The sequence below is a fragment of the Myotis yumanensis genome, unplaced genomic scaffold, assembly GCF_028538775.1.
Source record: "Myotis yumanensis isolate MYYU_CA2020_CCGP unplaced genomic scaffold, mMyoYum1.0.hap1 SCAF_1, whole genome shotgun sequence".
NCBI lineage: Eukaryota > Metazoa > Chordata > Mammalia > Chiroptera > Vespertilionidae > Myotis > Myotis yumanensis.
This window is the reverse complement of record NW_027223752.1, coordinates 163,917,139-163,930,620: the sequence shown is the minus strand read 5'-3', so window position 1 is coordinate 163,930,620 and position 13,482 is coordinate 163,917,139. Positions and strand designations below refer to the sequence as shown.

The following is a 13,482-nucleotide window of genomic DNA, read 5'->3' as shown; positions in this document are numbered from 1 at the left end:
TCTTTCTTTCTAAGTTGTCCTCTACATTATTCCTGCTCTATAATGTTTACAATAGCAAAAATTAAGAAGCAGAACTAAATAATTAATAACAAAGACAATGAAATTCATTTATTTGGGGTGACAACTTATATGGAAGAATTCCATTTTTGTTTTAAAATGATGTAAATACTAGTGACCCGGTTCATGGATTCGGGCACATTGAAAGGAAATTAATTAGAAGGTGGCCAGCAGGGCGGGACTGGGAGAGATGGGCCGGACACGCCCTAGAGCCAACCTCCCTCGGTCCTTGCCCAGTGTTGGTGGAGTGAGCGGGATCCCTCCGGCAGGTGGGGTCCCTCAGCCTGGCCTGTGGGAATCAGGCCGAAACCAGCTCTCCAATATTCCCCCGAGGAGTCCTGGAGTGCAAAAGGGCACTCTGCAAAGTTGCTGTCGTACAGGGTGTGGAACACAAACACAAGTGTGCAGTAAACCAGATTCGGGGGCAACAGTGCCCTAGCAACAACATAACCCATGGCTGAAGGTGGAATTGCACAGCCCTCGTGAGGATTTGGGTTCCCTCCTCTCTGGTTTTGGGGTGTGTCACCCAAGAACCGCTACTGCCAAGTCACTGCAGCTTGGCAACTCCTGTGTTAGGTGTCTGCCTCCTGGTGGTCAGAGCACAGCATAGCGACTGGTCGGATGGTTGGACACTTAGCATATTAGCCTTTTATATATAGAGATTATATATAGAGACTAGAGGCCTGGTGCATGAAATTAGTGCACTGGGGGGTGGGGGCGGAGATCCCTCAGCCTGGCCTGCACCCTCTAGCAGTCTGAGACATCCCTCTCACAGTCCAGGCCTCTTATAGGCTGGGACCGCTCACTCCTTACCACCCGCCTGCAGCGGAGGCTGGAGAGGCTCCCGCCACTACTGCTGCACTCACCAGCCATAAGCCCGGCTTCTGGCTGAGCGGCGTTCCACCTGTGGGAGTGTACTGACCACCAGGGGGCAGCTCCTGCGTTGAGCGTCTTCCCTCTGGTGGTGGTCAGTGCGCATCATAGTGACCAGTTGTTCTGCTCTTTGGTTGATTTGCATATTAGGGTTTTATTATATAGGATATGCAGGTAAAGTACATAAGGGTTGTCTGCCAATATGGTTTTCTCCTGATAGGCGGGGTCATTGCAGTTCTACATTTATATTTTTTGCTTATTTGTACTTTTACCCAGTAAAAATTTTAAATATATTTTAATTGATTTCAGAGAGAGGAAGTGACAGGAAGAGAGAGATAGACATATTGATGAGAGAGAGAAACACCGATGGGCTGCCTCCTGCAGGTCCCCTACTTCAGATCAAGCCTGAAACCCCAGCATGTGTCCTAAGCCACACTGGCCAGGGCTAATATGTTATATTTCAACAGATTGAATCTATAAATAAATATGAGGATCCAGCTATATGCTAATAATCTAGACATTAAAAGGGATTTAAAACAAAGTAATTCTTCTTACTCATTTTTTTTTGTTTTGTCAAATAGTTATTTTCTCATAAAAATAGTTATATTAACAAGCATTGGGTGTATTATTGTTATTTTAAAATGACTCAATATATCTTTTTAAATTTCTCAGTCTTAAATTCTAACAAGAAAAACATTGGTCATTATTTGCTTATGACCCACATTAGGGAAAGCTCTTAGGATGCTCAAAAATTTTTAAGTGTAAAGGGCATGAGACCAACAAATTTGAGAGTTATTGAATTATAGCATTCACAGGAAAAGGATGGGGTGGGGGTGAGCAGCCCACATGGGTAGAAATGGTACTGTATAGCCTTGCGAATTTTTCCCTCCTTTTCTTCTGAAATGTAAGCAGCACTAAATGGTTTTTGAGTTCAAAAAATACATGTTAAAATATTTTAACAATTAGCCAAAACCGGTTTGGCTCAGTGGATAGAGTGTTGGCCTGCGGACTGAAAGGTCCCAGGTTCGATTCCGGTCAAGGGCATGTACCTGGATTGCAGGCACATCCCCAGTAGGAGATGTGCAGGAGGCAGCTGATTGATGTTTCTCTCTCATCAATGTTTCTATCTATCTCTCTCCCTTCCTCTCTGTAAAAAATCAATAAAATATATTTTTAAAAAAATATTTTAACAATTTAATTTCTAAAATCAGTTACTGCCACCTAGTGTTATGATACTACATCATCTTTTTCCTTAAAATTTTAAACAAATATCTAAAACAGTATATTTATAATAATATCATGTTACTCAATACAACAAAGTCGCTGTTCATAATTCTTGAGTAATAAATTATTCATATTAGGTCATCAATCACACATTTAGGCATGTAGTTTAGATGATATTATTTTAAAAATGTATTAATCCTGTTTCCTTAAAGTATATATATATATATATATATATATATATATATATATATATTTACAATTTTTATCTGCTTTTGATAGCTAAAGTGCATCATCAAGATTGAGTGTCGAGCCATGAACCAGGAGGTCATGGTTTGATTGCTGATCAGGGCACATTCCCGGGTTGTGGGCTTGATCTCCAGTAGGGGCCATGCCAAGAGGCAGCCGATCAATGATTCCCTCTCATCATTGATATTTATATCTCTTTCTCACTCTCCCTTCCTCTCTCTGAAATCAATAAGAACATATATATTTTTGAAGTATAGAGGTTAATTATTAAAAAAGAGTATTTATTATTGTACAAAGTTGTAATTAGAATGAAATATAATATTCTCACATATTGTGACTTATTGAATTTATTTATGAGACGTTTCACAGTAAGTCTAAAAGAAGTTTATTTACATTTGCAGAAAATTCTAGTAATTATATTATTATATTTTAAGATTTTTAGTCTAATTTTTTTCTCAGCCTAGCATTTAAGATTAATCATTATCAGCCTGTCAGCCTTTATTTGCTTCAGTCAGTGAAACTGGATATCCTATATAATAAAGAGGTAATATGCAAATTGACCCTCACACCCTCATACCATCACAAGATAGCCGTCCCCATGCCGTCACAAGATGACTGCCACAAGATGGCCGCCCACATCATCACAAGATGGCCACCCCCACATTGTCACAAGATGGCCGGCAGGGTAGGGCAGTTGGGGGGGACCAGGCCTGCAGGGGAGGGCAGTTGGGTGCCATCGGGCGGGCAGGGGAGGGCACTTGGGGGTGATCAGGCCAGCAGGGGAGCGGTTAGGGCAGTGATGGCGAACCTATGACACGCGTGTCAGAGGTGACACGGAACTCATTTTTTTGGTTGATTTTTCTTTGTTAAATGGCATTTAAGTATATAAAATAAATATCAAAAATATAAGTCTTTGTTTTACTATGGTTGCAAATATCAAAATATTTCTATATGTGACACAGCACCAGACTTAAGTTAGGGTTTTTCAAAATGCTGACACGCCGAGCTCAAAAGGTTCACCATCACTGGGTTAGGGGATTATCAGGCTGGCAAGCAAAAGCAGGTAGGGGCAATCAGGCACGCAGGCAGATGAGTGGCTAGGAGCCAGCAGTCCTGGATTGTGAGAGGGCTGTCCCACAGGGATCGGGCCTAAACCAGCAGTCGGACATCCCCTGAGGGATCCCAGATTGGGGAGGGTGCAGGTTGGGCTGAGGGACAGCCCCCATGCATGAATTTCATGCACCGGGCCTCTAATTATATATATATATATATATATATATATATATATATATATATATATACACTAGAGGCCCAGTGCACAAAATTTGTGCACTTGTGGGGGAGGGGTCCCTCAGCCCAGCCTGCACCCTCTTGCAGTCCAGGAGCCCTCAGGGAATGTCCAACTGCCATGGAGGTGGGAGAGGCTCCCACTACTACCCCTGCGCTTGTTAACCATGAGCCTGGCTCAGGGGTGGGCAAACTTTTTGACTTGAGGGCCACAATGGGTTCTTAAACTGGACCGGAGGGCCGGAACAAAAGCATGGATGGAGTGTTTGTGTGAAATAATATAAATTCAAAGTAAACATTATTACATAAAAGGGTACGGTCTTTTTTTTTTAGTTTTATTCATTTCAAACGGGCCGGATCCGGCCCGTGGACTGTAGTTTGCGCACGGCTGGCGTGGCTTCTGGTTGAGCAGTGCTTCCCTGTAGGGAGCACACTGACCACCAGGGGGCAGCTCCTGCATTGAGCATCTGCCCCCTGGTGGTCAATGCGTGTCATAGCGACTGGTCGTTTTGCCGTTCGGCAATTTGCATATTAACCTTTTATTATATAGGATATATATATATATATATATATATATAATCTCCAAAATGTATACATACACTTTGAATAATTATGAAGGCAGTGTTTATTAAAATACATTTCATTTTCAAAATTGACCTAACAGCTGTTAAAGTATGTATACATTTTTTGGGACACCCTTTACATACAGAACTTTATGTTCCTGAGTTTGTTTTTTTTAACAGTCTTCTCCATTCTCAATGATCACTTCTCACTGCTGTCATAGGGTGTCTACAGAAGTTCCTCTAGGCTAGGGCCTTCCAAATTTGATGCTTAGAAACCAGATAAAAACAATGACAAGCATAGTGTAGGGATATGGAGCAGTGATTTTCAACTGAGGTGCCACAAGAATTTTTAGAACATGCAGTACCTTACTATTTAGTCAGGCACTGATATCTTTTCCCTTGGATTGTCAAATTAAAAAAATGACAACAGCCAACATAACAATAGCCAACCGATGTGAATGAATCAAAATTATACCTTTTTCTTTGTCAGATTAGCAAAACATATATTTTTGGTGTGCTGCAGAATTTTAGTAATTAGTTTGTGTGTGCCAGGAGATGAAAATCGCTGATATGGAGACAAAGAGGACAAGGGCAAGAGGCAAAAGCGGAGTTGGAAGGGAAGGATCCAGTTCAGGGTCTGGTGGAGAGCTCCTTGGACTAGGGCAGTGGTCGGCAAACTGCGGCTCATGAGCCACATGCGGCTCTTTGGCCCCTTGAGTGTGGCTCTTCCACAAAATACCAACTTCTGTGCATGGGCCACGAAGTTTTAATCGCACTGTACATGTGCCCGCACGTGGTATTTTGTGGAAGAGCCACACTCAAGGGGCCAAAGAGCCGCATGTGGCTCGTGAGCCACAGTTTGCCAACCACTGGACTAGGGAAAGATTTGGGGGGGCGGGGATGGAGGGGGTTGGAGAAGATTGCAGGTGGGAGGGGTGATGTGAGCCACAACAGAGGATAAGGGTCATTATGATCAGACTTTACGTGAGGGTTACACTTCCTAGTTCAAAATTTGCTCTCACATCTGTCGTCCTGTGATTTTTCACAGTATTCCTGTGAGGTAGTTAGGGTGGGAAAGACAAATTTACTTCTGAAAAAGATTTCAGTGGATGTAATTGGTTAACTTTAGATGGACTTTAACAGGCTAGCAATGAACCTTGCCCTTTCATCTTATATGAATGAGCTGGAAATAGTGTTCAGATTTTTCCTCACTCTCTATATTAATTTTGGCAAGCAGGTAACTTCAGAAACTCTGATATGAACCTCTGGTATAATAAGTAAGGACCTGGTCTTATTGAACATGATTGAGGTCTTCTGCTAGGAGGTTTTTGGGCCTGAACTAGCAGGTATAATATCACCATTAAAACGAAGCTGGTAGACGTCCCCACAATCCAGAAGACTTGTGTTGATTTGTATGTGTGCAAGTGAACACTGCGGGCGCGCTGCCCAAGGGCGCCGCTAGGGGCCGCTCCTCCACGGCGGCTCCGTCAACAACGGGCGCCCTGGGTGCTCTCTCTCCGCCCGTCACTCACCTCAGCTTCCGCCGGAAGCGGCTGCTGTCAGTGAAGTGCTGCAGTGTTTGGGCTGCGGTTTCCGTGCACCGCCGCGCCCGGCCGGGTGAGGCTTGGCCGGAGGAGCCGGAGAGAGAACCTCCAGCTTAAACCGGGCGACGACATGGACATTCTGAAGTCGGAGATCCTCCGGAAGCGGCAGCTGGTGGAGGACAGGAACCTGTTGGTGGTGAGGAGCCTGGGGTCGTGGCGCGGGGTGTGTAGGGGGGGCGGCCGGAGGGGAGCCCGGGAGTCGGGACTGGTACCGAGAGGGTTGCAGGAGGCCGGGGGTGAGCGAGAGCCTCCCCCTGTCCCCCCTTCCTCCCCTGGTTCTCCCCTACACTCCCTACTCGGCAGCCTCCGGAGAAAGTGGGGGAGTTGCAGGAAAACCCAGGATTTTGGCAAAACTCCCGCGCAGGTTCTCAGTGCCTCACCCGCACGCCCACCTGTCGGTATTCTTCGGAGTTCGGCCCCAGTTCTCCTGTCCCTCACCTGTATGGTGTTACTCAGGGTTTGTGCCCAACTGGAGCCCTAGACGAGGAAGGGCAGACTCAGAATTAGTCTTTTAAAGTATTTGATTCCTTCCGACTAGTAAAACCGGTTATTTGTTACATTTTCTATCACCCCCCGCCCGCAATACACATAGAAAGGCCTGTCGGTCAGCTCTTCGCCGAAAGGGGGTCTAACACGGGTGGAGAAACAGTGGAGAAAGAGGAGGGAGAATTAGGAACTTCCTTAGGTTGATCGCCCTTACTTTGTTGCATAACAATAACTTAGATCATCGGTTCTCAAAGCTTTTGGTTTGAGGACCCCTTTACACTCTTCCAAATTATTGAGGATCCCAGAGGGCTTTTGTTTAAGTGTTTATCGGTATTTTACTGTATTACAAATGAAAGCTGAGACGCTTTAAAGGTATTTATATGTTAATTCATTGATGATTTGAAGGTATTGGTTCAGAGTTATGCAGATCTTCCAGATGTTGATTACACCATATTTCATTACACCATATTTTTAAAATTACGTTATTTAATATCAACACGGACATCACGAGAAATTTCTTTATGTATTGGACCGCCGTCAAGCTCATGATGGCAGGTCTAAGATCTCCACAATTTTATTTTTCACTTGAAAGCTGGAATTTTATCATAGGCGGCAAATACTATCAGTTGTTTCCCAGAAGTGGCAGGTTCACTTTTTGGAAGTTAAGTCTGAGTTAGTATAGTTTGTAGATATTCTTTCCTGTGAAAATGATATTCCACGATAAAAGCAGCGGGTTTAGCCTGCAGTTTAATCACACAAGTGCTTTCCCGTCATACTTCCGTAGAAAGGAGAAGTGCTTTAGGAATACCTGCCAAGGCACCCGGAGACTCACCATTGCCTTTCACCCTCAGTACAGATGACCACAGAGGGTGCAGGGAAACAGTACCTTCGTATTGAAAATAGTTGACTTCTCAGGCTCTCAAAGGATCTTCAGGATCCCAGGGGTCTGAGGACCACGCTTGGAGAATATCTGCTTAGGTCCTTGGATGGAATGTCGTATTAATATATATGATGTAGTGTAAGTTGGAATTGTTTGGTGGATGGCTGATTTCCTAATCAATGAAACTTTAAAAATACTTAGCAATATAGAGCTCCTTGAATAGAATATTATTTAGCAGATAGAGGGGGAAAGCTTGCCCATATTTGTAACTTAATATCTTCAGGGACCTTTTTCTTCAGGTAAGTGATTTGAGAGTATTTGAAAAAAGTAATTTAGATGTTGGAATGCATAGCTGGTGTTAGGAAAGCCGGGATGTTGAAATTTAAGTACTTTAGAGGGAAAATTGAATCACAAAAAGCTGAGCTCTCCCCCCAGGTTTATGATGTATGTAGATGCATGATCAGGTAAGTGAGTGCTCTTGAATAATACAAGCATACCTCATTATACTGTGCTTCACATTATTGCCCCCCACAGATGTTGCATCTTTTACAACAGAGGTCCTCAAACTTTTTAAGCAGGGGGCCAGTTCACTGTCCCTCAGACTTTCCACACATGCGCACTGCGGGCCCGGGACGAGTCGGCTGCTAAGCAGGACAGCCAGCGGCAGCAAAAACACCCGGCGGGCCGGATACATGTTTTCGGCGGGCCGCATGTGGCCCTCGGGCCGTAGTTTGAGGACCCCTGTTTTACAATGTAAGGTGAAGACCCTCCAACAGCAAAAAAGTTACAACTCGCTTTATCGCAGCACTCATTTTATTGCAGTGTTCTGGAACCTAACCAGCAGTATCTTCGAGGCGTGCCTGTATAAGAGAATATGTGTAACCAGACATCTTTTCTTGTATGCGTGGGAATAGTCTTTTGATTTATAGCTGTGTAATTTATAACTGTATAGAAACTGTTACTTTATAGCCTTTATCTTTCTGCATCATAGTGTCAGTAACTTTCATACTTTTTCACTGCTCCAGCCACAGTAAGAAATATTTTTGATATATATGAAAGAAGTTTCATGAGATGATTCTTACCTTAACCACATGTGATCCTATAATTTGTTTTATTATTTTAATCCATTCTGTTTCATTTAAAAAAATGCTGATTGGAGATCACTGAATGGTTTTCATTGCCCTATCTTTAGCTGGAAAACACCTGTACTCTTGGTCATTTCAAGTGATGTCCTAGCTTTTTATTGTTAGTCTGACAGTTGAAATAGTAAACACCTTGTGACTGCCCCTTTGTTAAACTGCAGAAGCTCCTAAGATAAGCCTCCTAAGCCACCTGTCACCTGTCCTAAAACGTTCTGTCTGGTGTAACTACTGTGAGGTAATTGCTTGAATACCAGTGCTTTGGAGTCCCGGGTTTGTTGAATCTTCACTTAATGCAACACCTCATTTATGTGGAAAACTAGGCTGTTGGGACATAATTAGAAGTTTCATTAGTTATTAGTTATGAGAATTTGTGTAGAATTATATTTGTTGGATGTTTCTCATATGCATGATACTACACTCTGCCTCAGAGGATTAAAAATACAGTAATGCTTGATTCTTTAAAGACCATGCATGCATTCAATTTTACAGAAAAAAAGAAGCCAAAAGGCCAGAAATCTCTTCTCTTTTTCTCTTTTGAATAGAATGAGATATCAGTTACAGCTTGGGGTCAAAACTTCTACCTGCACATTGGATCCCAGCTCATCTTTTTTTGCATCATCAGGAACCTTAGTATTACTTATCCCCTTTCTTCCTGTATCTTTAGTCTGTCTACTGGCTTATCTCCATCAGCAATGAAACATAAAAATGTCTCTCCCATTTTTAAAAAGGTTTGTTGTTGTGTGTGTTTTTTTAAGCAGCATTCTTTTTCTTTATAGCCAATCTTTTAAAGAATATATATATTTTAAATGATTTCAGAGAGGAAGAGAGGAGGAAAGAGAGATAGAAACATCAATGGTGAGAGAGAATCATTGATTGGATGCCTCCTGCCCGCCCCCCACTGGGAACCAAGCCCACAACCCAGGCATGCGCCCTCACTGGGAATCGAACCATGGCCTCTTGGCTCATGGGTTGACGCTCAACCATTGAGTCACACCAGCTGGGCTATAGCCAAGCTGCTGTTGTTGCTGCTCCCCTCTCCTCCCCTCCTCCCTCCCCCCTCTTCCTCCTTCTTTCTTCATTAATTTCAGAGAGGAAGGGAGAGGGAGAGAAAAATAGAAACATCAATGATGAGAGAGAATCACTGATCGTTTGCCTCTTGCATGCCCCCTAGTGGGGATGGAGCCCACAACCCGGGCATGTGCCCTTGGCCGGAATCAAAGCTGGGACCCTTCAGTCCGCAGGCCGACGTTCTGTCCACTGAGCCAAACCTGCTAGGGCATAGCCAAGCTTCCTAAAATAAATTTTAATTCTCACTCATTCCTTCACCAGATACAAACTGGTTTCTGCCCCCACAGTGATACTGTGACAACAGTGACCTCCATTTTCCTGACTAACAACAGCATTTGACACACTTGGCTGGTCGTCCTCCTTCATTCTTCCCTTGGCATTTCTTCTGCCACAGCTTCCTATTTTTCCTTTGACCTATCAGGCTGCTTATTCTTGATCTTTTTGAAAGACTTCTTCTTTTTTTGTGTGTGTGATTTTTTTGTCCCGTAAATGTTGGTTTTCTTTAAAGTTCAGGCCTAGGCCACTTTCTCTCCACACTGAATATTCTCTTATATTAATTTTATATCCACCTCTAGATTTCAGTTACCATCTATTTCAGGGTTTCTTAAATGCAGCCTTTGGATGGACTTCAGAATATCCATCAGCTTCTTGAAATTTTATAAAAAAATTTAGCATTTAGTTATATAATATAAATGCCCCTCTTTCCTTTCTCCTGTGTATGATATTATTAAAGGGATCTTTGACTCAAAAAGGTCAAGAACTAGTAATTTTTTAAAAACAAAAAATAGAAGAAGAAAAAAAAACACCTAGTAATTTCTATGCTGGTGAAAATCTCCATGCCATTACCTCCTGGCTCTACTGAACTTCTGAACTTTTTCAGTTCCTTGAACTTGTCTTTCTTCACACTTGTTTACCCCTTTACTTGCAACAGTCTTCTATGAGTCATCCCTGAGAAAGGCAGGAGGAATTGATGGAATACATTTGGAAGGGATTGGCCTTAACTAGGAGGATGGTTTCCTCTTCCATTCTGAAATGATGAAGGGATTGGTACAGATCCAGGTAAGGTTTGGTGCTGGGAGGAATTTGGAGAAATTCTTGTTTCATGGCTTTTCATTTCTTTGTAGATTGGCTTAGTCATTTGCTGAAAATGAGGGGAGAAATGAAGGGATAAGAGGTTTGAGAGAATCGGTTACGATCAGTGTAGACAGTAGGACAGAAAACTGAACAGTGAATTACACCTGGATCAGTGAACCCCACTGAGGCCCAAGTGGGCTCCCTGCATTTATAAAGGCCCACTAGATGCAGGTGGGGAGAATGCCAATAGGAAGAGTCTTCAAGGACAGTGTTCTCACTTACTGGTCTCAGGACCCCTTCACAGAGTTTTTATTGATAGTTCTGGAGAACTTTTGTTTATGTAGGGTGTATTTATTGATAATGACTCTATTAGAAATTAAAACTGAGAAAATTAAAAATGTTTAGATATAGTCCATGTAGAAATACAATAGAAATCCATCATAAGTTAACATAAATAATACATTTTTATGAAAATTGACTATATTTTCCAAAACAAAAGAAATTTAGAGAGAAGAGTGGTATATTTGACAATTTTGCAGATCTCTTTATCTCTGGCATATTAGACGATAGTTGGATTCTCCTTCATGTTTCTCCATTCAACCTGCTGCAATATGCTGTTTTTGCTCAATTATGTGATGAAATTTCATCCTCATACAGATAAGTAATTGGAAAAGGGACTATTTTAATAACCTTTTCAAATAATTGTGGTTCTCCTTTAATATTTCACCAAAAATAGACAAATGGTAAGTTTCTTAAAGATTAGTTAAGACTGGATTGTGACACATATCAATGATTTTTTGTATATAAAATCCATTAATATATTCTGCTCTACATCTCTTCTGATCTATTCTGCTCATAGGTATTCTGCCTGTGCATGATTTTCTAACATCTTGCCTTTGTGACATGGTTTGCTGAGTTCAGCAGATCTTCTAAATGTCGATATATTTCATTAGATGATATAAAATAAATCACGTTCACTAATACTATTTTTAGTTCGTCAGAAAAACCGTTAAGTATTGGGAAACCATCAAGTTCACAGTGATGGATACATGTTTCCCACCATTCTAATTTTCGCTTGAAAGATGGAATTTTATCATAGCTGATAAGTACTGTCATTGTTTTCCTTAAAGTGACAGGCTTGCTTTGTTCAGTTTTGAGAAAATGTCTACTATGCAAGTCTGAATAATCAGTTGCGCAAGTGCTTTTCTTTGAGACAATGATCCCACTTCATGTAGCAGAAGTGCTTTGTATGTTTCATATCTTATTTCATCATATCAAATATTTAAAGGCTATGTACTCAAGGGTTGAGATTTAGCAAAATTGTACTTTATCAAGACAAAAGAGAAACTGGCCTCTCTATTTTCCTGGCAGTGCATGGTGGTGAGGAATACAGTGACCACTGCTACATAAATAAGGTACTTAGCCTTTATGTATGCTCAGATTCCAGTAGTTTTCCTCACCATTGCTTTAATACCATTAGTACAAGTGTGTGCACAGTGAAAAAGTGGCACATAACATCTTAGTATTATTATGAAAATAAATTTGACCTCACAGAATCTCTGAAAAGATCTAGGGGACACCCAGAAGCCTGTGAACCACATTTTGAGAATTGATATTCTAGGCTTAAGATTTTGTTAGGTGTGTCAATGAAATTGAGACATGGAAGTAAAAGATACCATCCATATATATAAAACCCTAATATGCAAATAGACCGAATGGCAGAACAACCAAACAACCAGTCGCTATGATGTGTGCTGACCACCATGGGGCACGCGTGGAACATGGCGGGCGTCGGCCATTGCAGGATGGTAGAGCAGGTGAGCAGGGGCACCAGACCAAGGTGGGGCGTTGGTCGCTGTCATCGGGGCAAGCTTCTGGTGGTTACTGAAAATTCTTTGCTCCTGCATGCCACAGTCCCTCCTGGTGTTCGCACATACTGTCGACATTGGCCCCATTCACACATGCTGCCAGTGACAGCCCCGCTTGCACCCACTGCCAACGCTGGCCCTGCTCGCACCCGCAGCTAGCACCAGAGCCGCTGCTCGCACCCGCTGCCAGTGCTGGTCCCAATCACTTGGCGCTGTCAGCAGATGCGAGCTGCGGCTGCCGGCTCCGATTGCCCCTGAGGGCTTCTCCACCTCCCCTTGCTCCTGAGGGGTGATCATCGGGGCAGCAGCTGTCACTCACACCCACTGACTGTGCTAGCCCTGCTTGCACCCGCTGCTGACGCCAGCCCCAATTGCTCTGTGCCATCAGTACATGGGAGTGGCGGCAGCAGGGCTGCAGGCAGACAGGGGACTAGGGGCCGCAGTGGGATGTGATGGGCAGGGGGCGGGTGGGGGTGCGGAGGATGGGCTGAGACCTGCCCCTGTGCCCACAGCAGCCTCATGGCCCATAGTTCCTTTCAAGGTGCATGAATTCGTGCACTGGGCCCCTCGTGTAGACCATGGACTCTGGCCTGGAGGGTCCTTTTACTTTCTTCCTTTATATCTGCTCTTTTTGAGAGGATACCATATGTATTTGTCAACTTATTTAATTGAAATATGTAAATTACCTGCTACATACTCAAAAAGAGCAGTTTATGATGCTGAAATATCATTTGGGGGCCCTAACCGGTTTGACTCAGTGGATAGAGCATCAGCCTGCGGACTGAAGGGCCCCAGGTTTGATTCTGGTCAAGGGCATGTACCTTGGTTGCGGGCACATCCCCAGTAGGGAGTGTGCAGGAGGCAGCTGATCGATGTTTCTCTCTCATTAATGTTTCTAACTCTCTATCCCTTTCCCTTCCTCTCCGTAAAAAATCAATAAAATATATTTTTAAAAAATATCATTTGGGAGTGAAGAACTGTAGCATGGAATCCTGTATAGTACAAAGGATTTAAGGACTAGAGTTCTAGTCCTGCCTCTGTAACTCATGAGGCTTACAAATTCTGGGAATGTCACCTGGTCATTGCCTGAGTGAATTAGCTTTGGATTAT

At 42.9% G+C, this 13,482-nt stretch overlaps 1 protein-coding gene across 2 annotated transcripts in view; it reads left to right on the top strand.

Annotated features, from left to right (window-relative positions):
• Nucleotides 1–5,814: 5,814 nt before the first annotated feature.
• Nucleotides 5,815–13,482, top strand: part of PRPF18 (pre-mRNA processing factor 18) — a 37,964-nt gene continuing 30,296 nt past the window's right edge. For both annotated transcript variants that reach the window (XM_070391479.1, XM_070391477.1), the window contains exon 1: nt 5,815–5,990. In XM_070391479.1, the coding sequence (XP_070247580.1) occupies nt 5,925–5,990 (66 nt within the window). In that variant the 5' untranslated portion in view covers nt 5,815–5,924. The remainder of the gene's footprint in view (nt 5,991–13,482) is intronic.